At 45.1% G+C, this 26447-nt stretch overlaps 1 protein-coding gene across 9 annotated transcripts in view; it reads right to left on the bottom strand.

Moving 5' to 3' along the window:
- Positions 1–284: 284 nt before the first annotated feature.
- ARHGAP27 (Rho GTPase activating protein 27) overlaps positions 285–26447 on the bottom strand; it is a 785924-nt gene continuing 759761 nt past the window's right edge. For 5 of the 9 annotated variants that reach the window (XM_069634069.1, XM_069634071.1, XM_069634074.1 and 2 more), the window contains 2 exons: positions 10931–11036; positions 338–759 (listed from right to left, as the gene is read on the bottom strand). In XM_069634069.1, coding sequence (XP_069490170.1) covers positions 582–759; positions 10931–11036 — 284 coding nt within the window. In that variant the 3' untranslated portion in view covers positions 338–581. Of the gene's footprint in view, positions 760–10930; positions 11037–26447 lie in introns of all 9 variants that reach the window. The other 4 variants (XM_069634066.1, XM_069634072.1, XM_069634068.1 and 1 more) reach the window with 1 other exon arrangement.

Raw genomic sequence — 26447 nt, 5'->3', positions numbered from 1 at the left:
AGCTGGAAAGGAATGATCTTAAAGGCACAGCACATAGATAGCAGAATGCATTTGTTAGGAGCCTTTGTTAGGAGCCTCCTTTATCCCAGAATCCTAATACTGACTACTAGTGTAGACAAAACATACATAACAGTGTACATTCTATCAATGGGTGATCAGTTTCCCTGAAATCCCAAGTCTGTGGTGAAAATGGGTACAATCAATTTCATATTTTTTCCAGTGAATGTGATCTTCTCTGCAAACAGCTGGCCATTTTCTGCAAGTCAAGTCCACACACAATCCAATCATATTACATTTTTTATAATTTATATTACAGCAAAAAACATTTTAAACCGTCTGACAAGTATCCTCCTTTTTATAAACTTGAATATATTTTCCATACATATATTTTATATACAAATACACTCTGTGCCTCACTAATTACACAGCAACACAAAGTGATCAATCTCTTGTCACGATATACACACTTACATATATATAAAATATACAACATATTCTATGGCTCTTTCAGGCGTACCCGCGCCTTCATATGACAGAATTTATTTGTGAGAGTTGGGGAGACCAAATGCTCCCAAGTGGGCTCAACTGTCTGCAAATATGTAGTTGCAATTACTCAAAAGCTGCTCCACAATTTGGTTCTGGAAAACCATATGCATTGCAATATTTCCCATTTCCGATTCCTTCTTCAGGAGCGTGGGCCCGAAGACAATGGCAACGCTTTTCACAGACATTCTGTTTTCTTCGCGTCGATCGATAATTCTGAAGAGGAAAGCAAGACTGCCGTGAGAAGGTGGTTCAATGTTTCAATGTAGACTTTCTAACCTCATACCAAAAAAGTGGACAAAATGTCTAGCACCACTGCGGACATTATGCTAACCACGAACGAAACTATACTCATCACTTTCACAGAATTCCAACTCCCCTCTTCTCATTTGTTAGCTTGCATTTCATTAGAGCCTTAGTAGAAACAAGGACATGTAGGTCTGCAAATTGCTGTTCTTTGTAAAATTAGAGATTAAAAAAATAAAGGCCACAAAAATAAATATTACATTATTTTTAAAGCAATTTCTAAAGAACAAAAAAAAATCAATAAAATCTAATCTGCCACCCCAATGTATTACAATAGGTGTTAAGCCTATACTTTATCCTTACAATGTCAGCCTCCCAATTTCCTTCCATCTCTTGATAAAGGGGGCTGCGGTGGGATCCCTTTTTTAACACCCAACCAACCAACCTTCAGGCCCCCCCTAAAAATACAATCTAGATTTTTTTAAAAACAAGCTGTTCCACGGAAGATGCGCTGTCGCATGAGTTCAAGTGAGGAAGAAAACAAATAACACAATTGACAGTCACGTGTTTAATCACAATAGTCTGCTTGGACTAGTGCGGTCTATGCCTATGCCGACATGTGTTTCGACCACTTTGAGTCTTTAAGGCACAGCTTGTTACAGAGCAACTTTCCACATTAATGTGCAGGCTCGTTACAGGATGTTAAGTCCATAGATGGCGCAACGTAGACGCGCAGGATTGGCCCGTTTACCGGTCAATTCCTCAGAACAAAATATTATGTTGTGCGTAAGTCTGTAAAGTGCATGAGCCTTCAATTTAGCCAGTAATCAGGTAAGTATCCCAGCAAATAGTCACATGGCACAAATTCTGTATTGATTTTTGATTACTTACGCAAGTAGAATGCCACCAATAGCCTCCACTAAGCCTTGGAGCTGTTAGCTGTCAAGAAGATGCGTAGCCCCTAAGCTTTTAGGTAGTCTGATGATTCGTGTTTCCGCTTGTTCCTTCAACAAGCGTAACCGCGAGGATTCTCTGAATCAACTTATCTCACTGTACGGCGATACGGACGTAGGCGTTTCCCGTGCAAACAATTGGTACACAGCTTATCTATCAACAGATGGGAACCGACTCTCTTATTGATTGTTCATCAGACTACCTAAATGCTTAGGGGCTGCGCATCTTCTTGACAGCTACCAGCTCCAAGACTTCAGCTAATCCACAATCGAGCAACAAGACATATCCTTGGCCTTCAGCCCAGGGACTGCATCTCTCCTGCCCTAAAAAGGCTCCTCTGCCTTCTGGTTGCTGCACGGATAAAATTCAAATCCCTCTGCATCATCTACAAGGCTGTATGGGGCCGGGAACCACTCTTTCTGCAACTCTCTCTTACAACAAAAACTCTCCTTCTAGACCTCTTCATTCCTCTGGCACCAACGACATGTGTCTAAAGCGCTTCACTAAACAGAGAGAAGGAGGTTGTTCACTTTACTCAGCTTAATCCCTCCTATGGAACAGCCTCCCCCTCTCTCTGCGTCTTGAGCAGGACCTCATTAAGTTCCAAAAGCGCCTCAAGACTTTCGCACTTTCCTCCTCCTACCCTTCTTCCCTCCTCTGCTAAATCTCACAGTTGCTATGAATGGTGTCTTGGACCCTAAGCATCCTCGGGCCCCTAACCTCTCACACCCCATCTCCCCAGCTTCTGTACACTTTCAGCACTTGCCTTGGCACACCCTCCGCACTGAAACTGCGTCCAGTTTCAAAAGAAGATTTAATATATAGAAATGCCCTTTAGGATGACACGTGTTTCGGTCCCTTTATGGACCTTTCTCAAATCAGGGCTCGGTTTCTCTAGTTCCCCCTTAATTTAGTTTAGCAGAGATTGTCTGCTCTTCCAATTTCGGGTTAGATCCCTCTCACTATCTGTCTTGTGTTCGATCGTGTGTAACCTGAAGTCCGCACTGGAGACTCGCACTTTATCACCCAACGCGGCCCCTGTTCGCATAGCACTTACCTTTGCACTTCTTCTAGGACTCACCCTCCAGCACTCGCACCTACCTTATTGCTCCCTTCCTTACTGTGTCAGTTCAGAAAAACTAAGCACCCCTTGAGGGTCCGGAAATGAATGATAATTGGTTGGCCGAAGACCAACCGCCTCATTTACAGTATAAGAATATATATTCATTAGTCATTAGTTATTACGTAGCTATTAGTTTAAGTAGAGTGAAGCCATTTTATGATGACCAGAATCGCCATTTTGTTTTCTCTCTCTGCTCTCTCTATCGTTGCCACTTTGCCTCATGTAAAACTGCTTTGCTGTAGATATTATTTCGCTTCAATGGTCCAAGGCTAAGAAACATGTTGAAACATTACACTGGAGAGCCAGACAGGAATGCCTGATTCCCTCCCTCACGTATCCTTGAAGACAGGGAGCAAGGCATTTAATCAGTATACGAATGCCAGCGAGTCTCCTGAAAGAATAGCAATGTACAAAACTAGCATTTAAAGAGTTGAATTATGATCTTCTTTACGGCCCCCCTTTCTGAGCCCAGTGAGGACCCGGAGAGCGGGCTGACGTCTAGAGCGAGAATCGAAACTTAGAAATAGTGAGGCCTGGTATGTGCCAGTCTCCTACGCGCAGCTTGCCCATGAAAAACAGAAACGCTGTGTTCTCGCAAACAAAGAATGGAGTCTGTAAAATTGGAGATTGCAAACTGTTACTAAATATGGTGGGCTAAGGTGTCATATTTGTCACGATTGTCAATCATCGCCTCTAATTCAAAGGGAAATGAATTGGGGGCGGCATCAAATGTGTCATTACTGATTGTAAGATGCCCCGTTCGTATATATGTAACTGATGTACATTTCACGCTCTCTTGCGTCCCCCGAGGTCTGTTAGACACGTCACGGGGCGTGGGACCACTTGGCCAACTGGGACTATTTTGTATTGCAATAAACCCTAGAATTTGGGAACAGAACCTTGTGTCTGGCGTATCTATTGTGTGTGGTGACTGTGCCTTGTTTCCACATCAGAGGGTCCCTCAGAGGCCCCTTCAACTGCACATGCACGTTCTGAATACTCACAAGGCATAGTAGGTTCGGCCGTCCCTCCTGCACTGTATCATTATCTTTTAATTTTAATTGTACTTCTTTCCCATGTTCCCTCCTTGTTGCCCTGTGGGCTCTTTGAAACAGAATTTACTTAGTGTATAAGTGCCTAACAAGCAAACAATAAACGACCCAACAAACAAACATAAAAACAACCGCTCAAGACCTTAACCACACTAACAAACTGAGGTTCGTAACACAATATAGCAGCAATAGTGCAATGTTATTTCGAATACTTAAAAAGGCACTGGCATTTGCTAAAGATTAATGAACAACAGAAAGATTATATTGGCAGCAAACCACTAGTTATTTTCACCAGGGCTCCGACAATCAGGAACAGACTTTGTCCAAGTCACATGAGTAGTATAGAACCACCAAGTGACTGGTTGACCCAACAACAGAAAAGAGTCAAAGATTTCCATTAATGTATTTTTAGTTCATTCTGTACGTATGCCTTAGACTAGATTGAATTTTGTACACAATGGTGTGAAGTGCACATTGATAAAATATTGAACTGCCGCAGCAAATATGTGGTCTATCTAATTATCTGTGTTTGTGATAAGATAAGCGTTGGTAGTACAATCAGAGAGGCATGATTTTGCATACGTGAACATTTGAACACCATCAACAAACAGGACATAAGGTTCCCGCTTGCACAACCTTGGATGGAACTACATGGATTGCAAGAAATTAAAAACTTTCTGGAAATTGACCAAATCAAACCGCAAGTCCATTGGGGAGACAGGGAAAACGACAGGAGGATAGAGGAAGCAAAATATTATTTGCAAATACAGATCAACCTTAATGGGTTTGAACACAATACAGAAATGCAATATTTTTGTAAATATGTCACACTATCAAAACCTGCTTCTGTCCAGAAAAATGTAAAACGTAATGCTAGTGCAATGAGGGAGTAGTGGTACATCAAAAGGTCTAGCACAATGACCCAACCTGATTTCACAATAATAAACACATTAATGGCTTAGGGCCCATTTTTCCACCAAACATTACACATTGGACATTTAATGATACAGTCACAGGGATTGCTTAGCTGAATTTTTACAATCATCCACTATATATTGGTTTCCTAATGATAGCATCACATTATTATTTTTGTTTTTTTTCAGGGGTATTGCCAGGCGTAGATATGCCAATGAGGTGTTTAAAAAGGGTCTTTGCCAACACATGATTGGTTATATCTAAATAAAATTCTTGTGCGGATGCATTTTCTAAATTTCGGGCGCACTTATCACTAAAGTACATGGACAAGGTGACGTAGATGGTTTGCTTTTATATAATGTCTGATCAAGAGGAGTTATCATTTCAAGATGGTGCCACCACAGTGTTGCATTCTGCAAGTTATGCTCCTTTGACTGGAAACCCAACATGTGACCAAGTATCACGTGATTTTTGCTTTTAAGTACAAGTAGCGATTTCTACACGGCTATCGGGTGCAGCACATGTCGCTTTAGTTGGGAAACTAAAACCTGGTTAATCAGGTAAGCAAGGTAGTAGTGCCATGGAATGTTCATTACTGTTTATCCCAGATGCTGCAAGGCCCATTTAATATCACTATAGATATCGTTTGGAGTTGCATTGCTTTTATTGAACAACATATTCCGGGTGCATTCATGTTAGAGGTTCTGCAAGACCAGCTGCCTTATATAGATCACCAGAGCAATTTTTGATTATGGTGATGGAAGCATACTGTGTTGAAATAACCCATAGTAGAGCAGCATTAACAACTAGAGCTAGTCAATACTATGGTCTGTTTCATAACAGGAACTTTGCCAAGCATATATGAAATCACCAGGAATTGCAATAATGACGTTTTGAAACCTAAGGTGTAAGAATTACATGCAATAGACCTCAGGCAAAGGTCAGTCTCTTTGTTGATCCTATTTATTCCTTTTAAACCATACACTACATACATGATGGTGATTATGATCGGTTTATTGATAGGTTGTGCTGAAAGACAGTCAATACAATCAGTGTATATATTCTAACCACGCCTGTTGAAGGGCGCGTTCATTTGAAGCTGCACGCTGGACATGAGGCATTGGGTATTTCCTATTGAATTTGCAATGCGATTTTGTTTGAACATCATTAAATAATTTGGTTCACACCAAGTATGAAGAAAGCTGGTACAATGATTTGGTTCCAACCCTGCTTAAGACAAACTGAGTTCCAACATCAGTTACTGTGCTAACACCTGTTGACATTTTCAGTATTCCTGTGATTTAATTTAATATTATCATTTTGTTGAATTATAATTTTGTATTTGTGACTCTTAACAGCTTTTGTGTTCCATCTTTATAATTTTTTCCTTTTTCTTCTTTTCCTCTTTTTTTTACTTTGTTCATTATTATGTTCCAATTATGGCGGTGATATTTTTATGACACATGCACATCTCCATTCTGTAGTCTTGTAACCTGCGGATTGGAAATCACCATTAATAGTTTTTTTGTTTTGAACTGTACAGAACTGATCTTATTCTGCCTTGAGAAAGCCCTAGAGGGCGAATCATTTTTGTTGTTTAAAAATGACTCATTACTAAAACACCTTGAACTATCAATACAGTGTTTTGCACTTGTATAGTTAATTTAGGCGTCAGGTTGTAAGCCTTCCCTTTCCAGTGCAGCTCTCTTTTTGCTATTAATATACTTTTAGTATAAGGGCTGTAGTGGCGCGGCTCTAAATGTACTGACAAACAAACAGCTTACTAAAACGTGACAGTCACCAACATCCTCTCAGTTACCTCCTATGATAAGTTAACCCCAATTTCCACTTTGAAGACCAAAATAGGAAATGCATTTGTTCCTCTCTGCATTATCAATGCCTCATTGACCTAAGGCACAGGAAACTACCCTGAATAACTGTGAAAGACGCCCACACTTGACACTGATGACCTAGCCAACTACCACCTTATCACCCATGTACCCCTTCATTAGAAAGATAATTCAGAAGACAGTCACTCTCCACTTCACAAAAATACCATTCAACACAATCTCCTTCAAAAGTCCCAGTTCAGCTTGCGACCCAGAGGGTGCACCAAGATCGCCAAAATGTGGGCGATTGGCACACTCCTCCCAAGGACAAAGGGAACACTGCCTTCAAGACCTGCTTGAACTCCCTGCAGCATTTAACACGGCGGACGACAAAGCACTGCTCATTTCGCTTTCCATTGAATGTGATTTAATCCCTCAGTCCTTCACTGATTTGGCCCCTACATTAATAATCCTTACCACCCCTCCAGTTGGGTACCTGCAGATGCCAACAGCGCAAATTTTCTTTTCAAGTACTTGAAAGATACATTGGGGCTCATTACCAGTTTGGTGGTATCTTCGCAGTAATACCACTAAGACACTAACACACAGTATAACCATTACCAACACTTGGTCCAGCCATATCATCACTGGCAGTATTACCTCTGGCGGGAATGCTGTCAGATTACAAGTGGCGGTTTGGCAGTGTAAATCTCTATCCATTTGGGATTTCTGGCAGAATTATGCCCATTCTACCCCCACCCGTCATATTCAGGCCAATGGGTGCACTACTTGTGGATCTCAACACCAAATACAAATAGGATGTGAATGATGCAGATATAACTGAAGGTCAATGTTGTAAACCACATCCAATTGCTGAAACACTTCCAGGCTTAAAGAGGATGTAGAATGTCCCCCTGAAAGTCAACTTAACAAAAGGTTCATCATCCCTGGAGCTACCACCAAATGATAAATGTATAGAATTGGCCAGCATAGATAAATTCCGATGGCCACGCCCCACATTCTTCCCCCACTACAAAATCCCACAGCTTTACCATTCACTGTGACCTCGCCTTCGAAACTCACAATGAAAAGGAGAAACAACACCTGGTATTCTCTCTATGCTGCAGAATCAAGCCTTCACATCCATTGTTTGTGACCTGCCGCTCTACCACCTGGAGCCCCACAATGCCATTCTAGCAGGGTTTCCTTCCAGAAGCATGGCTGTGCGAACAAGCTGTCCAGCAGGATATGACCTCCCTCATCGCAGGCTGAAGAAATTAGACCACATCACCTTCTATACTGAAGGGAACATAACTGGTTAGCTCCTCCAAGCATGCATCACTTTCACATTGGCCACCTCACCTATAAAGCAACGACCAAGGCACCATTGTACCTGCCTGAGAAACTATCAAAACAATCCATCACAAAACCAGAAGGCAGATTGGGATCCAAGAAGTAAAAGAAGGCGATTAGAAAATAAGCATTCTTCTGCTACAGTCTGGAACAACATGCCTACAAACATCAGGCTGTACCCTCTCTCCTACACTTTAGGATGGAACTGAGACCATGCCCTTCAATAATACTACAACAGATGAGGACAGATAGGGCCTGATGCAATGGTAAAGTTCCTTTCTTCTCAGGATTCTCACTTATACAACTTCTCGGGTGATTTACTGTTCACCCCGGGTCCCACTCTGCCAGGCTCAGGCCCACTTTAACACGAAACCTTCAACTGGTGTCCCTCTGCCGGGCTCGGACTAAATTCATGTACTTTTCCAAACTTTCTCTATTTCATCAACATCAAAGACTTTCGACTGTGCGCAGGATTTAGCTTGACCTGTGGCAGGACCACTTCGATTCACATTTATTCATTCTCTTTCAATTGGTCTCCCTCTGCCGGGCTCAGACCAAATGTATCTACTGTTATCACTTCTCAGCTGGATACCTTACAGAGACCTTCGATTAAGCACCCACGAGGTGCCGGACCAATCCGTCAAAGTTATCATAGCTTGCTTTAAAGTTTGATCACCCACCAGCAGTTCAACTTCACCTGCGTCTCTTATCACACGCATTTTAACAATGTTCGGTCCAGCGCTCGCCATACAATGTTGCTGCGTGCAACCTTGGCTTCAACACAGATCGGTCTTGTATCGGTCTCCCCAACTCACCGGCTGTGTTGACTTCACTGATGCTGCTTTGTTCTTGGAGCCAAGGACGATACCACAGCGGTTGGCTATTCTCCCCACCTTGATTACTGATGCGGGAGGGCCGCGGGTATCTCCGACACACAATGTAGGATTCTTCAGCCTGGTTTCCGGATCTTACATTTTCTATTCTCGAGGTCTCAGGAAAGTAACAGTTCCTTGTCCAAAAGGTCAAAGGAATTTCCCCCTTGTGATCTCCTTTGGTTTTGCTGTCTTTCCTCTCTTGCTCAGCTGCCATCTCAAAAGTGTTTCCTCCTGTGCTTTGCCTCGCTCAGAGTGTGCTCTTGTGGTCTGACTTTTATCTGTGTGGGAAAGTGTAATGGAAGTCAGGTGTGCATGATGGTCAGTAATTGCCAGACCTCGCCTTACCATTGTATTCGGACACCTCAGGTATCTGGCTCGGATGTTAGTCCATTTTCTCTCATTGCAAACTGTCTGTGAGAAAGTGTTAGTGTTTTTAAGGCAGAAGGGGGTAAAGTTCTTAAATATCCTACAAGGTAGGATGGGATAATGGTGTTACAAGTAAGGGGATACTGCGTTTCACCATCCGGAGTCTCACTCCCACTCCCTGGAGACCCCTCACCCAGGTGATGCTCCCACACTGGTCCACCCCTAGGAACTGGATCCAAAAGCGATGGCTGTGTCCAGGCCACCTGGATGACAGATCCCGGGGGCTAGTGTCATGTTCTGTTCGGCAGATCCGTTTCCCGGGAGGCACTTCAACATGGCCGCCGTGTCTGGCGATTATAGCACACGCAGCAGTCTAGATGTTCTTTCCCAGAACACATTGCAACGCTCTGATGTCACATCCTCCCAAGCAGCTTATCAACAGGATCCTCCAGGAGTCCAGTGCGTTGCTACTCTCTTAGGAGTATACAAACGCTTCGTGAGTCAGTTTGTTAGTTTACCTCTGTGTTTCCTTATTTCTTATTCCTGACTTCGGCTGACACTCTCTCATCTCGTTACTTTTCCCTTTTTCTCTTGACTTCCAGACCGCTACAAAAACACGGGAAAATACTTGTCAGACTTTGGACGACTTTAACCACGCCCCTTTGGAGCGCGGTTCCAGCTCAGTTTCTCTTTGGTTCAGGAATACAGATCCTCGCCCTCCACGAGGTATTCCATACATCTTATATTCTTTCTTCTTTCATTAGCAGTCTAGGGAATCTAGTTATCGTTTTATTTTTCCTCTTCACGTTGTCATTTTAGCACGGATACCTACCTCAACATCCCAGGTCCACTGCCGAACTTCTTTGAGCAGTCTCCAGGAGACTACCTTTGTTTACGAACTGGTAGGCTTTATATTATATGGTTGTTTCTACTATTGGTCGTGATCATTAGCTATTTCTCTCTCTCTACCCGTCCTTTTTATTCTGCTATTTTCCTTAGCCCAGCAAGTCAGTACTTCTGGGAACTCCAGGCTATCTCGCCCTTCCTCCACATCGATTTCTCCCTTTCTACTAATTGGGGGTAAGAATAAGAACTAAAGTTTCTAAGGGGATCTGACCTCTGATATACAAAGGAAATTATATTCTAATCTACTTTGTATTCCTCATTAGAACTTAATATCAATCGCTAAGGAGCTCCCAAACTCTGAAGGTGAAGTTTCAGCCCGCGTTGGAACATCCCGATGATACAACGCTCTCAAGCAGCTCTCCACAGGGTTTTTTCCCCCGTGAGGGTTTCCCTGGGCACCTCTCGGGGATCAAGCCTTTGAGCAGGACTCCGGAGGGGTTTTCAGGAGAATTCCTAATATCTTCAGGGAGAGTCAGCGAGATCCATTCCAGGTACCCACCGGGCCATAGGACATTTCTCTTCGTCCATTCTGCCCAGGTAGGTGATTTTCTGTTTTCCTTCTCTATTTACCTGGAGCAATTGATATGTATATCTAACATTGTATATTTGCTGACAGCTAGTGGATGAGACACCTTCTGGATATACACCATCCTCTACTTAACAGTGCGCTGTTGTTTCCTTGCTAGGTTTGTGCTATATAAATCAGCTACAAACGAACATATACACAGCTAAGAAAAGATGAAGGGAACCGACTCTTCTTAGGCTTACCTGCATAGATGCTGGAAGAGAGCTTTCATGGTTTCATGGTTCGGTGTAGGCAAGGACTGCACCAATTCCTTCATGTAGTTTATTTGTGTCTTGGGATCAGTAATTTCTAAAATAAAAAAGGGTAATATTAATGCACATATAACATAAAAATTCCACATATTAGTTGGGTGCAAATATTCATGCAGCCTTTGCTTACTGACATTTTATACAACATGTAGATTTTGGGGACATGTTTGCTTTTGCAACATTTCCTGGTCGATGCTCAATTACGTCTAGACTCTGTGCTGAGTGGAAGAAAACATATGAAAATTCTTTTTTTCCAGTGATCAGATGCACAGGATGTACAACAGACCTCTGCAGAGCAAGGATAATTCTGTTCTGAAGTTGTGAGGGGTTTGTCACAGATTTTAGTGTTCTGTTGAATCGGATTTAAGGTGGATTGTAACTGTAGAGAAATCCAAGGGTCCTGGAGATGGAAGATATGTTAAATCCAGGTTTGGAAAAGGAGGGAGCTAGAAGAGGTAGAGATGATGCAATGGTTAGCTACTGTACCATCTGTTATTAATGGCACTTAGATACATTTAGAAATAATGAATTCAAATTGACACGAGGAGAAAAATCTGTAAAGCTACCCAGTCTGGAGATTAATAGACATGTTTCCACTTCTGATTGAACCAAGTTGCCTCAGTCATCAGCCACTTGCCACAACCTTTCCACCATTCTCCCTATTATTATTATTATTATTCTCGGTCCAATCCCAGATCATGAATATGGCACCCTACTGTCAAAAGGGCAGTCATAGCAACCCAAGGTCACACACAAAAAGGGTCACCAGAAACCAAATGTTTGTCTTGACTGTAGACTGAAGGTCATTTCAAAAGAGACAGTCCAAATCATTGCGAGACGGGTAGCACACCGTAAATGGAGAAGTACTAAATCTGTGTCCAATTGAATAACAGCATTGAAATAGTTCGAGAACATGTTTACCAAGCGTGGGGTTTTAGGAAAATATGAGGCATGTGGTAAATGAGTCTGAATGGAGCAGATGCTCTGGCTCAAAGGGATCCCAGCATTCATGTCATCCTAAAATGCAGCACCTTATGTCAATGCAATATGTCTCATCCAGGGAAGTAGACTTGGCCATACAAATTATAGATCCCTTGTAGAAATGCACTTCAGCTCAGGTGTCAGAGGGACGTTAGACCAGAAATTTGAATCTAAAGGATGGGGCTGCGATTGTTTACTTGTGAAAATCAATTGAACATAATTGTTCATAATATATTATAATGCTTAATATCCAAAGCACATTACTGCCATTTGAAAAAAAGGGCAGTGGGTCAGTGGCAAGAAACTCACAAGGTTTTGGAGGATGGGGAGTTGGCGCCAAAACTAGATGCAAGGTTGGTCCCCCAAGCCTAAGCCCTTACTGAATGATGCACCTGGATGAAACTTAGCATTCTCTCTTTCACTGACAGGAGGTGGTGGATTTTCAAACACTGTGGTTGTTTTGGGCGCTTACTTTGCAGGATGAGGTATAAGACATTGACTGGCATGAGAGAAAATAGGTAGCACCATGTATGTCCGAGGCCTCCTGAAAGTTCAGAGTATACTCAGAGGGATTTTTGCTTCTGTGGTAAACCAGAAGGAGTCAGACTAATGACTGACATGTTCAAGGGTGTTTATTCAAATTAAAAGAAAACACTCTCTAGCCCTACCTCTGAGGGAAGCTCCCTACCTAGAAACTAAAACTAATGGTGCTCAACAAATGAAAAACAACCCTTAGTCCAAATCCAATCCAGCTAACTGGCCCTGGCTAACTTAAGAAAACTTAACAGAAAGAAGGCGGACAGAGCAATAGTCTCTGTGTTTGGCATATGCCTGGCCAAACATTCGGATCTCTTCTCCAAGAAGCAGGTTTTAAAAATCTTCAGTTATGGATTTCTTCTCCAACAACAGTTTTAAAGAAAAGCTTCTCAAAGTTGTCAATTCCTTGCAATACAAACCTCTCAACTTCACTGCAGGTTCAGTATGCCACGGTTCTCAGTCTTTATATATTTCAGACAGTTTCTTATCTCTCAATAAAGACAAGGTTTTCTTTACACAACTCCACCATATCCCACATGCTGTCTTGGTCTTGTTTTCAGGCTATTGAACCCTTCAAGTACTCACTCTTCCCCATTCGGATATTTATATTTTGGATCTTTTGGACTCCCAAAGTCCCTGGGGTCTTTATCAGGCTTGTTTTAGCAGGCCCTTAATACAGAGTCTGCCCATTTGGGATTCATGGGCTTCTGTAATCCTTGAGCGTCAATGTCTATCGGTTTACCAGGGCTCCCCCCTCTGATAAGATTGCTTTGTTTCAATTCAGGTTTCTCTGACTCCTGTAACCCTTGTGGCTCTCCCAGCCTCGACTATTCAATTCTTTCAGGTTCTTAGGGCTCTCCAAAGCCCTCTAATAGGCTTACTTTATCTCCATTCGGGTTTATCCGGCTGCCGCAACACTTGTGGCTCTCCCAGCCTCAATTCTCACTGCTCGCCCCCTGAACGGCGTTACCTTTTCGGGGGGCATTCGCTTCCCGTTCGCTGCTCAGCTCGGCAGCTAATGTACTTCGCATGTGTAGCTTGTGGGGTTGGCTCTCTCTGCTTCAGTCTGGCCTCGGCATCAGTTACCGGACCCACCACAGCTTACGCGTGATTGTGCTACCAGACAAGACGGTTGCTTTACCATCCCCGACTCCATCACCCAGCCCTCCTTGCCAGTCAGGACATCAGCCTTCTAACATCTTGTGAGCGTCTCCGTGGTCTAGTGTGGCTCTGCCCCTCCATGACATCTTCCCTTCAGAGACTCGCCTTTGCATGGGATTCTCTCTTCTCCATTCACTTGTACCTTGTGGTTTTATCAGAAACCAAAGGGGTATGTTGTTCTTTGACTGTGGCGTTCAGGTGAGATTCAGCATTACCTGAAGCCAAATCAATTGAAGAAATTTCAGCATTCCTTGGATTAAAAACCAAAGTAAAACTTGCCAAGAGCCCTAGGGAGGGTCTTGCTTAGTAGGATTGTAGATGGTGGGCCAAAGCTGACCCTCATGCTTCCCGCACAACTCTCGACATGAAGACAGAGTGTAAGGAAGGCATAGCATCAACAGTAGGCACAGACACAATAGCTGCAAGTTTTGAAAAACTTTATTTTGTATTTTGGTAAGGTTGGGAGAATTCCTAACTGGCTGGGTGTTGTCTCGACCAAATAACAAACAAGTCCAAGTCAGTATAGTCAAAATAAAAAGGCTTATACGAACAAAAACCTAACCTTGCCCTCCTTCTCAAATGACAAATGTGCAACGGGGATATAAAACGGAAAACAGTGCCTTAAAAGAAATGTCAGAATGGCTTAGGTAACAACTCCCTTCCCCAAGTTCAGAAGCACAGGGTCTTGAGAGTTTCTTAAAAAGTTAGATGGATGGCACAGTTCTTAATTCTTGCACACTTTGGCTTACTGGTACAATTCAACAGTTCAGGCTTGGGCTTCAAGACAGTTCAATAAGTTATTTAGGCTTCATCCACCTTGCCACAAATGCACAATTCTACTCTTGACTTATTTTACCACAATTCAACACAGACTTCGCTCCGTCGGGCTCCAGCCTGTCTTTCCTTTCACATACGTTTGAAATTTCATTTCTCACATGGGTGTCCTCCGCCTGGCTCAAACCCTCTAATTTCACTTTGTGGGGGTTGGCTTCCCCACATTTTGTTTTATCCAACTTTTTACGGTCGAAGACTTTCGAAACTCCAAGGATTTTACATAGACCTCTGCATGACCACTTCGACAATTTATCAATCAACAATCTACATCACCTGGCAACACCAATGCTTCTTGGTACTTCTAATTTCTTATTCTCTTTACATTGCACTCTTGGCATCTTTCAAAGTTCATATACAGCAATTGTCCTTTCCTGGCAGGTCCCCGGGTAATAGGAGGCGATAGTTCAGGTATTCTTTAGGTGGCATTAATAGTTGTACATGTTAAGGAAGATTGGATTGAATGTGACTACAACATTTCCTTAACAATGATATCAGCCAGCTACTATTGTCCCAGTTCAAGATGGAATACTTCCTGCACAGCAGTGATTGGCTTGGAGTCAATTGTGATGCAGTTTGGAATCTCAGGAGAGGTTCTAAACTGCCCTTCATTCAAGGTCATCTCAAGAGAGGTCTCAGCCTTAAAAACTCCAGAGAAGACTTTGAGAAACCAAAGAAAATACAGTCAAGGAACAGCGACCGGAAGTGCCAGAGAGCAAGTTCAGATAAGTGACAGCATTGTGGAATTGAAATGCTTCCAGAAACTTTTTTCAAGTTGTAATGCTACATGAGACTGGAAGAATACTGAACTGTAACGTTAATAACAGATGAAGAAACAGGAGGTCTGAGTAGTGTTTATCTGCTCTTGTAAATAGTGACATTATAAGTTGAATGTATAAAATGGTGAAGTTTTACTAGCAGCAAGTGCGAGGAAGAAGCTGCACGCATGTTGTTTTTGCAGTTACCAACACGTTCGTATAGCAAGGCCTTGTGCGCGTTAGCATTCTATTTTTTTGCCGTAGCATTGTTTTCATTCTTTTTGAGCCGCTTCAGGAGGGAAGGACCCGGAGGCGTGTGTCAGTGCGCAGGTCGGCCAGGAAATGCCATCTTAGAAGTCTGTTGACTTCATAATAAACCCTGAGGTAAGGAACAGTGAGTGGATTCCGAATCAGATCACCTGTTCTGTCAGCAGTAGCAGCGGAGATCGGAAGTCCAGCGCAGAGCTCATTAGTTAAGAGTTTGTTTAGAGTGTTCACAGTAGTACGCCGCCATTATAGCGACATGCGGCGGAGTGCACATAATTTAAAAGTTACAAGCTGAGAAGTCTTGGCAATCATTTTTATTCAGGAACTAATATGAGCAGCATGGTGAAAACGAGTAAAACTGTCAAAGGTTAAGCACGGCAACGCCATGCAGTGCACCAATAAACACCAGCTATAAAGACAATTCGAGTTCAATTGAAGAGAAAAACAAAAAAAAAAAACTATATAAGTTAATGATAAAGAAAAGTTGTTGGAAATGCAAGTTATAAAAGAACCCTTCATTAAGACTAAGTGGAACAGTGATGTTAGAATTATGAAACAGGAGCATTTGCTCTGGAACTAAGGTACATGGGTTTGTTAAAAGAGTAAGCAGCAGAGTGAAGAATATGCAGCAGTTCGCAGAGAAGTCATTCAACAAAGATATCAATCTCCATTTCTCAAAAGTGCCTCCAGGCATAAGGTGGTGGTAGTCAGGTAAACTGGGAACGGAGTGAGGAAAGATTCTTAGTAGAGTGTAGAATATTCTCATTATGATGTTTAACTTGAGATGCATCTACAACAGATTTTCCAGGAGTTAAGAGATCCAGAGGTTGAAGGGACCGAGAGGAATCCTGACCATTTTTAATTTTATCCACTTCCCCTTTCCCCGGGCCGGTTTACTCAGTAGTTGTTGCCATTGACTGCTGGGTGAACTAGTTTGGGGGATATGGTGGGATATTCATCTGCTCCTGCAGGATTTTGACGCTGGAACTTGATATTTCCTTTATGCGTTTTATCGCCACACACGCAACCTTCAACTCTTGTTACAGTCACTTTTGCTTTTAACACAAACTTGGCTTTTGTTGCTTTTGATAACTCTGGTCATGTTACTTTGGTTTGTTTCTTCAGCGCCTTTCATGTAGCAGTCAAGGCTGTTACCAAAGCCTCCTCTGCTCCTCCCCAACTCTGCTGTTCATCCGGGAGGGTAGCGAGCCGCCTCAAATTACTTTGAAGGTATCTCCTTTCTGCTCTCTCGGTTTCGGTCTTGGAACGCTTACGGCTTTCGGAAAGTGTGGAAATCTCGCCTGGCTCTCTCTCGTTCTCTGCAACTGCAGATCAGTCCCTTGGTACCCCAACTTAGGTTTGCATCAGCAAGAGATGCTCCTTCTCGTACCCAGCCTCACTTAGTGTGCCTGTGTGTGCCACCTTTTATCCTGACAGGGAGGGTTAACAAGTGGCAGGTGTGTGTAGTTCGGATTACGTGCCTGACTCTGCCTGGTCTCATTAAAGGGACAGAGCCATTACAAGTCAGTAGAGGTAATCTTCCTGGCCTCATTCCTCATCTTCCTCTGCTCAGTAGTGTTGTCAATGTGACGTGAGGAGGAATTATGGGAGCTGTAGTTTCCCATAAAATATGTGGGTATAGAGGTTAGATGGGTTGTGGAAAAAGGGGGATACCATGTCTCACCATCAGGTGCTTCTCCCCCACCACTCCCCTGAGGACCCCCCTACCCAGTTGACCCTCCCTCGCATGTACACCCCCAGGATCGGGATCCAAAAGCAATGGCCTTTCCCCTGGCCACCTTAGTACAGGATCCCCAGGGACGAGGTTGTGAAACACCTGGTTTTCACACAGAGAAACGATAGATGTGCCTCGCTCTTCGGCCCATCACTGCAATCATCGATGTATCGCAGGTGTTAAAAACCATATTCCCTTAGCCAACCATAGTAACTATACCCAATTGATGATTTTGGACGACATGAAATTGACATTGATTGATCACGTCGACTGACTGGAGAACCAGAAACCAATGACATATTCACTGACATCACTACATAGTGATAGCTTTAACATGAAGTACATATTCATCCATTCATGAATACACAGATCTGCACTAGTCTATTGCATATAGGCACGAAGCACATGCTTATGATATGACCCACTAAGGCAGCGGACTAACACACGTACATATTTCTATTTCTTATCTTTCGCCAAAGCTGAAGCCGCAAGATGCACAGAATTCATATGCTTAACTTTCATATGCCTGACTGTTATTAGCATAGAGAAGCCATAAGGAATACTATAGAAGTTGTAGGCCATAGATCCAGCAAGAAAGAAGACAGATTTGAGAAACACAGACAAGCAAACATGATCGCAGCAGCTCCAGGCGAGCAGAAACAGGATACCCAGCCAAGGACGAAAGGGGAGCAGGAACATTCCAGCTACCAAGATAGTGAGGCACTTCCAGAATGTAGGCTAAAATTCTCATAATTGTAGACGATATGGGTTCATTTTGTGGTCTCGACACACGTGACCCGGACAGAAAAGACCATTCCCAGAGAATCAGAGAAAATAAGAAACAAGTGTTGCCCACGTTTTGTTAGCTGCCTGCACTCTCACAGGCTTGGGCTATCAGAGAATAGCAACATTAGAGAATGGTCTGCATCTCCATGTCCTTTCGCATTACCTTGAAGAAGTACATTCAGTCTGAGAACTGTCTGGGATACCAGGATGTGGGGGACACACTCTGTCCAATCCAAATTCACCTTTAACATACAATATAATTTGTTGCAAGGGCCAATGGTCTTTCAACGACCCTGCAACATCGTAGATGGACGATCTTAGAGGTGGTCATAGGAGGGGCCACTGGACATGGCTAGTCAATCCCTAAACTAACCCATACATTATATATATATATATATATATATATATATATATATATATATATATATATATATGGGATACATTACTCACCGTAATCGTATTTCTGATGCTTGTATCTGCTTAGATTCACATGCTGTGCATAGGCCGACATCTAGTGGAAGCTGCAGAGTATTACAGTTTGTTTTTCGAAACTCGAAAATGGGCGTCGACACAGGCGTGCCAGTAATACTATCCCTAGTGTGACGTCCACTGTACCCAAGATCCCTCACGCGTCTGGGATCCTCAGATTGTATTTTTTTTCTGACATGAGGAAGCATGAGGAGTAGCGTGAGTACAGATAATCCAAGCAGATAGACAGAAAGGTAAGACTACAAGCAATCATGCGCCTTCTCTCGGAGGGGAGGAAGGGTGGGTCGCATGTGAATCTAAGCAGATACAAGCATCAGAAATACGATTACGGTGAGTAATGTATCCCTTCTGAGGCTTGTGGAATCTGCTTAGATCACATGCTGTGCATAGATTAGCGAGCAGTACCCGAAGAAGGAGGTGGGATGTGAGAAGGGTCATGAGCAAACAGGTGTCTTAGAACCGCTTGTCCCACTTGTGTATCTGTCTTGGAATGAGTGTCAATGCAGTAATGCTGAGTAAAAGTGTGAATAGAGCTCCAAGTAGCTGCTTTGCAAATGGTGTCGAGGGGAACATTTGCAATGAAAGCCAGAGTGGCACCAATGCCTCTAGTAGAATGGGCCCTTGGCGTAAAAGGCAGAGTTTTTCCAGAAAGAGAGTAACACAGCTGTATACAGTTGATAATCCACTTCGAGATCGCGCCTTTAGAGACGCGATCCCCCTCTCTGCCTGTAGCTACGGAGACAAACAGTTGATCTGTTTTTCTTAGCGGTCTGGTCTTATTTACATAGTAGAGGACCGCCCTACGCACATCAAGGGTGTGTAGTTTCACCTCAGCCGAGCTTTGCGGGTTCTGGAAGAAAGCCGGAAGCTCGATGGACTGGTTTACATGGAATTTAGATATGAATTTAGGTGAGAACCTAGGGTGTGTGCGTAAAACCAGTTTGTCTTTGTGGATAATAAAGAAAGGATCCTGCACTGACAGAGCCTGAATTTCACTGACCCTTCTTATGGAGGTAATGGCTACTAAGAAGGCCGTTTTATAAGTCAGGTGTTTAAGACTACTTTTATGCATGGGTTCGAAAGGGGGGCCCATGAGCTTAGCTAGCACCACATTGAGGTCCCATCCTGGCAATGGGTTCGAAATAGGAGGGTGAAGTCTCTTTACTCCTTCCATGAAGGCTTTAACTACTGGTACTTTCCACCACGATACTTTGTTATGGGATGTGGTGTAAGCCGAGAGGGCTGCCAGGTGTACTTTCAGAGAGTTAAAAACCAACCCTGCGTCCAGCAGGTGGAGCATGTATGTTACCACGTTGGAAGGAGTGCAATCAACTGGGTTGATTTGTTTATTCTGGCACCAAATAACGAATCTTTTCCACTTGTCAAAGTAACAGTGCCTTGTGTTTGGTTTCCTGGATTCTTTTAGGATGTCCATACACCTCTGTGGTAAATTGAGATGCCCAAACTCTATGACCTCAGGAGCCATGCTGCCAGGTTCATTGAGTTGGGTTCCTGGTGCACTGTTAGACCTTGTTGCTGGGACAGTAGGTTGTACCAGGCTGGGAGTTTGATGGGCTCGCACAGCGCCATCCTGCGTAGGTGTGGAAACCATGGTTGTCTCGCCCACATGGGAGCAACTAGGATGAGCGTCATCGATTCCTTGTTCATCTTGTACACCACCTTTCTGATGAGAGGAGTTGGTGGAAAAGCGTACGCAAACATCCCTGACCAGTTCATCCACAGGGCGTTCCCTTGGGAGTCTGGCTGGGGGTATTCACCAGGGATGGATCTATTCTACGTTGGATGGATTTAAGGATAGGGATGGTCTGAGCGACCGGCCTCCTCTCTCCCACCAACTCTTCTGCGAAGTCCCTTTCCTCCTGTACACCGTGGGTGTCGATGTGAAAATGTTCTGCTGCGCGAGCAAGAACTTCATTAAGGAGGGGTTGGTTATCAACTGGCGAGTCGGTAACTGGGGCTTCGCTCTCTACCGGGGAATCTACTCTGTAAATTTCCTGCTCATCTTCTACCTCCTCCAGGTCCTCATCCTCCGCATAGTATTCAGACCCGGTTCGTTCCTCCATAATTGAAAACTCCTGGTCCCCTTCAGGGAAAGGTTGTCCTTGGTATCTGGGGTGTGGAGTAGAGTATGGAGTAGAGTAAGGCTGCACCTCGAAGGGGTCAGGTCTTTCGACCCGGGCCTTTTTACTTAGGGGGATAGGATCAGAGGAGCCTGAGGGTGTGGCCCCTTGAGGGTCATACGAAAGGAAATGTTCTGGGTTTTTGTCATAAAAATCCGCTAAGGAAGACATCCTTGACATGACCCTGTCTATGTCCTCACTGGACCATTCTTTGGAACAGGGTATGACTTTAGTAGGCAACTTAGAGGACTTATCAAGGGTACCCTTGCTGGATGTTTATGTCCCAGTAGATTTATGTTTATCTGTCTGCTTGGGGTGGAAGGATGGTCTTACAGGAGTGGAAGGCTGAGCTTTCCGCTGTTTCCCTCCCTCCCCGTGCGTGGAAAAATGTTTTCCCTGCCCCTTGGAGGCCCCAGAGACTTTCGACGCCTGGCGCCGAGGGTCGGGAGAGGTATCTTGTTTCGAGCGTGGGGCCTCGCTGGTGTTAACTGCGCTCTCGGTCTCTTGGAGCGCGGCCTGGGGGTGGAAGTCGTCTTCGTCTTCCGACGATCGAACTTCCGTTAATCTAGGGAGCGAGGCACTCTTGGCAAGAGTGGATGATTGCCTTGCGTCATGAGGCGATCTCGATCGAGAGCGCCCAGAGGACACCGAGTCGGACCGTTCTATCCGTGCCTCTTTCCGAGAAGTCGACGTTGTCGAGGTTCGGTTGGACTTAGTGTGCTTAGTGTGTGTAGGTGTAGCGCTTGCGTCGCCGGGGGTCTTCCCCATAGCCGCCCTGCCGGACAACCTTCCGAGGTCGGGGACCTGCGCTCGGCAGTCTTTCGACGCTGTAATGCTCTCGCCGTCCGAAAGTACGGCGTCGCTGCCATCGCTGAAGGCGCCCTCCGCTGCCATGGCTGCCTGCCTGGCGTGGTGGGCCCAACGCTTTGTCGAACGGTCCTTAAGTGTTTTAGGTTTAAACCTACTACACGCTCTGCAGTTCGCTTCGGGGTGGTCCCTCGGCAAGCAGAGATTGCACGTGGCGTGCCTGTCGACCCAAGGGTATTTGCGGTTGCACTTGGGGCAGAATTGGAAAGGGGTACCCTCCATACGCACCTTGAGGCAGCGGGCTGGTAAGTGTAGGAAATATATAAGGTGTACCTATATACCAAGAGTGAAGAGTATGTACCACCCCCCACTCTCCCTACTTGCAGGGCCGAGGCCAGCGGCCTACTAGGCCCGGGCCGAGGCCAGCGGCCTTCCGAGGCCCAGATCCGTCGTGCAGCAGCCGACGGTCGATGTCTTCTCCAGCCGTCGTCGAGTGTCGATGGTCGACGTTGGGGTGGGGAAGGATGTCAATAAATAATTTTAAATTGCAATAATAGCAAAAGTATGGCTAAGGCCAGGGGACTCCGCAAGATGCTTCCGACCAGTATGGCGGAAAAAAACAATCTGAGGATCCCAGACGCGTGAGAGATCTTGGGTACAGTGGACGTCACACTAGGGATAGTATTACTGGCACGCCTGTGTCGACGCCCATTTTCGAGTTTCGAAAAACAAACTGTAATACTCCGCAGCTTCCACTAGATGTCGGCCTATGCACAGCATGTGATCTAAGCAGATTCCACAAGCCTCAGAAGGGATACATTACTCACCGTAATCGTATTTCTGATGCTTGTATCTGCTTAGATTCACATGCTGTGCATAGGCCGACATCTAGTGGAAGCTGCGGAGTATTACAGTTTTTTTTTCGAAACTCGGCGTCGACACAGGCGTGCCAGTAATACTATCCCTAGTGTGACGTCCACTGTACCCAAGATCCCTCACGCGTCTAGGATCCTCAGATTGTATTTTTTCTGACATGAGGAAGCATGAGGAGTAGCGCGAGTACAGATTATCCAAGCAGATAGACAGAAAGGTAAGACTACAAGCAATCATGCGCCTTCTCTCGGAGGGGAGGAAGGGTGGGTCGCATGTGAATCTAAGCAGATACAAGCATCAGAAATACAATTACGGTGAGTAATGTATCCCTTCTGAGGCTTGTGGAATCTGCTTAGATCACATGCTGTGCATAGATTAGCGAGCAGTACCAGAAGAAGGAGGTGGGATGTGAGAAGGGTCATGAGCAAACAGCTGTCTTAGAACCGCTTGTCCCACTTGTGTATCTGTCTTGGAATGAGTGTCAATGCAGTAATGCTGAGTAAAAGTGTGAATAGAGCTCCAAGTAGCTGCTTTGCAAATGGTGTCGAGGGGAACATTTGCAATGAAAGCCAGAGTGGCCCCAATGCCTCTAGTAGAATGGGCCCTTGGCGTAAAAGGCAGAGTTTTTTCAGAAAGAGAGTAACACAGCTGTATACAGTTGATAATCCACTTCGAGATCGCGCCTTTAGAGACGCGATCCCCCTCTCTGCCTGTAGCTACGGAGACAAACAGTTGATCTGTTTTCCTTAGCGGTCTGGTTTTATTTACATAGTAGAGGACTGCCCTACACACATCAAGGGTGTGTAGTTTCACCTCAGCTGAGCTTTGCGGGTTCTGGAAGAAAGCCGGAAGCTCGATGGACTGGTTTACATGGAACTTAGATATAAATTTAGGTGAGAACCTAGGGTGTGTGCGTAAAACCAGTTTGTCTTTGTGGATAGTAAAGAAAGGATCCTGCACTGACAGAGCCTGAATTTCACTGACCCTTCTTATAGAGGTAATGGCTACTAAGAAGGCCGTTTTACAAGTCAGGTGTTTAAGACTACTTTTATGCATGGGTTCGAAAGGGGGGCCCATGAGCTTAGCTAGCACCACATTGAGGTCCCATCCTGGCGGTGGGTTCGAAATAGGAGGGTGAAGTCTCTTTACTCCTTCCATGAAGGCTTTAACTACTGGTACTTTCCACCACGATACTTTGTTATGGGATGTGGTGTAAGCCGAGAGGGCTGCCAGGTGTACCTTCAGAGAGTTAAATACCAAACCTGCGTCCAGTAGGTGGAGCATGTATGTTACAACGTTGGAAGGAGTGCAATCAACTGGGTTGATTTGTTTATTCTGGCACCAAATAACAAATCTCTTCCACTTGTCAAAGTAACAGTGCCTTGTGTTTGGTTTCCTGGATTCTTTTAGGATGTCCATACACCTCTGTGGTAATTTGAGATGCCCAAACTCTATGACCTCAGGAGCCATGCTGCCAGGTTCATTGAGTTGGGTTCCTGGTGCACTGTTTGACCTTGCTGCTGGGACAGTAGGTTGTACCAGGCTGGGAGTTTGATGGGTTCGCACACCGCCATCCTGCGTAGGTGTGGAAACCATGGTTGTCTCGCCCACATGGGAGCAACTAGGATGAGCGTCATCGATTCCTTGTTCATCTTGTACACCACCTTCCTGATGAGGAGTTGGTGGAAAAGCGTACGCAAACATCCCTGACCAGTTCATCCACAGGGCGTTCCCTTGGGAGTCTGGCTGGGGGAACCTGGATGCAAATCTTGGGCATTGTTTGTTTTCGCTTGTGGCGAATAGGTCTATAGTGGGGAAACCCCACTGAGAGAAGAGATCTTCTACGATATCTCTGTGAAGGACCCATTCGTGTTCTTCTGGGAGGGAGTCTCTGCTTAGGGCATCCGCTAGGGAATTGAGCTCCCCTGGAACATGTTGTGATGACAGGAAGATGTTCCGTCTGAGTGCCCATATCCAGATTTTCTGGGCAAGCTTGGACAGATTTGGCGAACGAGTCCCTCCTTGTTTGTTCAGATAGAACATGGCTGTCGTGCTGTCCATCTGGATCTGCACCGACAAGTTTAGCAGATGGGGCTCGAACGCCCGAAGCGCCCGGAATACTGCCAGAAGCTCTAGCAGGTTGATGTGGTTCTTGGCTACTGAGTGAGACCAGAGACCCTGAGCTGTGTGGTGGAGATGGTGAGCTCCCCACCCAGTCAGGCATGGATCTGTAGTCACCACTGCCTGTACTTCGGGATCGTAAAAGGGTTTTCCCTTTGCGAGATTCTCTCTTGTCCACCAGTGTAAGCTCTGTACGAGTGTTGGCGAAACGACCACTAGATCGTCCCACTGACCACATGCCTGAGACCACTGTTTCGCCAACCATTCCTGCATGGGACGCATGCGCAGACGCGCGTGGGGGACCAGGTAAATGCATGACGCCATCATGCCCAGTAACCGCATTGCTTTGCGTACCGTTATTTGTTGACCTGACTGATAATGTGGGATTTGCAGTAGTATATTCCGAATTCTCTCTTCCGAAGGGAAGGTCAACCCTTTCTGAGTATCTAGGATTGCTCCTAGGAACTGTTTTGAGGTGCTTGGCACCAGACTGGACTTCTTCTCGTTGATAGAGAAGCCTAATTCGTGGAGGAGGTCGATAGTCCTCTGAATGTTTGACCTGCAAATTCCTGGGGTTTCCCCCGTTATGAGCCAGTCGTCCAGATAAGGGTACACTGGGATTGCCTCCCTGCGTAGGTGTGCAGCTGCCACCGCCAGTACCTTGGTGAATACCCTTGGTGCTGAAGCTATCCCGAAGGGCAGTACCTTGAATTGGTAGTGGCGGCTGTCCACCTTGAAGCGCAAGTATTTTCTGTGCGCTGGGAGCATGGAAATATGAAAATACTCATCTTTCATATCCAAGGTTGCCATGTAATCCCCCTTTTTTAGGAGGGGGATTACCTCTTGTAGCGTGGTCATACGGAATTTTTGGGGCTTGACATACTTGTTGGCAGGCCGTAAGTCCAATACTGGGCGCATTGTTAAATCTTTCTTTGGCACAAGGAAGTAAGTTGAATAGATACCCTTGTTTACCTGGTGTCCTGGGACGAGTTCTATCGCGTCCTTTTCTAGCAGAATGGCGATCTCCTCGAGAAGGATCTTCTGATGTTCTAAGGAGTGTATTCTTTGTCGTGGAGGGTAGTTCCGGGGACGCTGCAGTAATTCTATACAATATCCTGTGGACACTGTTGACAGCACCCATCTGTCTGAGGTGATCCCTTCCCAAGCCTGGGTGAAGTTGGAAATGCGTCCCCCTAGTGGGGTTGCGTGAGAAGGGACCCTGAACTGAGCGTCACTGCTTTGGTGGAGGCGTGCCACCTCCCTTGTTGGGGCTGCCTCTGCCTCTTCCACGACCTCTCTTGTTACCCCTGCCGTAACTCTGGGTAGACTGCTGGTTGTTGTTCCATTGTGTACCCTGTCCTTGGGCATAGTTGCCTCTTTGTGAATTTTGGCCGCGTGGGCGACGAAAATTACTGTTCCCCCTCTGGTTAGGGGGTTTGTTGGTAAGCTGGCCAAGGGATTTGAGAGTCTCGTATTCGTCCTTGGCATTTTTAAGTGCGTCTTCGACCGCTTTCCCAAACAATAGATCGGGTTCCACCGGCTTGTCTATTAATGAAGCCTGGGTTTCTGTTTTGAACCCCGACTGCCGTAACCACGCATGTCTCTTGATAACAGTACCTTCTGCTATCAATCTTCCTGCGTTGTCCGCGGCGTCGAAAGTTGCTTTTAATATGCAACCAGACACGGCTCTCCCTTTTGCCGAGATCCGAGCCAAGTGGCCCTTTAACGGTTCAGGAGCAGAGGCTATGAGCGCCGCGACCTCTTCCCATTGATGGCAGTTGTAACTTGCCAACAGGGTGGTGGAGTTTGCAATCCTTGCTTGGTAGGCGGACGTTGAGGCTACCTTCCTGCCAAACCCGTACAGTTTTTTGCTCTCCTTGTCGGGAGGAGCTTCTGACGACGATAAGGGTGTCCCAGCCCTCTTCCGAGTGTTGGCAACCACTAGGGAGTCTGGTTTAAGATGT

The sequence above is a fragment of the Ambystoma mexicanum genome, chromosome 13 (assembly GCF_040938575.1).
Source record: "Ambystoma mexicanum isolate Mex_15411 chromosome 13, UKY_AmexF1_1, whole genome shotgun sequence".
NCBI classification, from domain to species: Eukaryota; Metazoa; Chordata; class Amphibia; order Caudata; family Ambystomatidae; genus Ambystoma; species Ambystoma mexicanum.
Note: the sequence above shows the minus strand (reverse complement) of the source record. Positions and strands in the feature narration are given on the sequence as shown.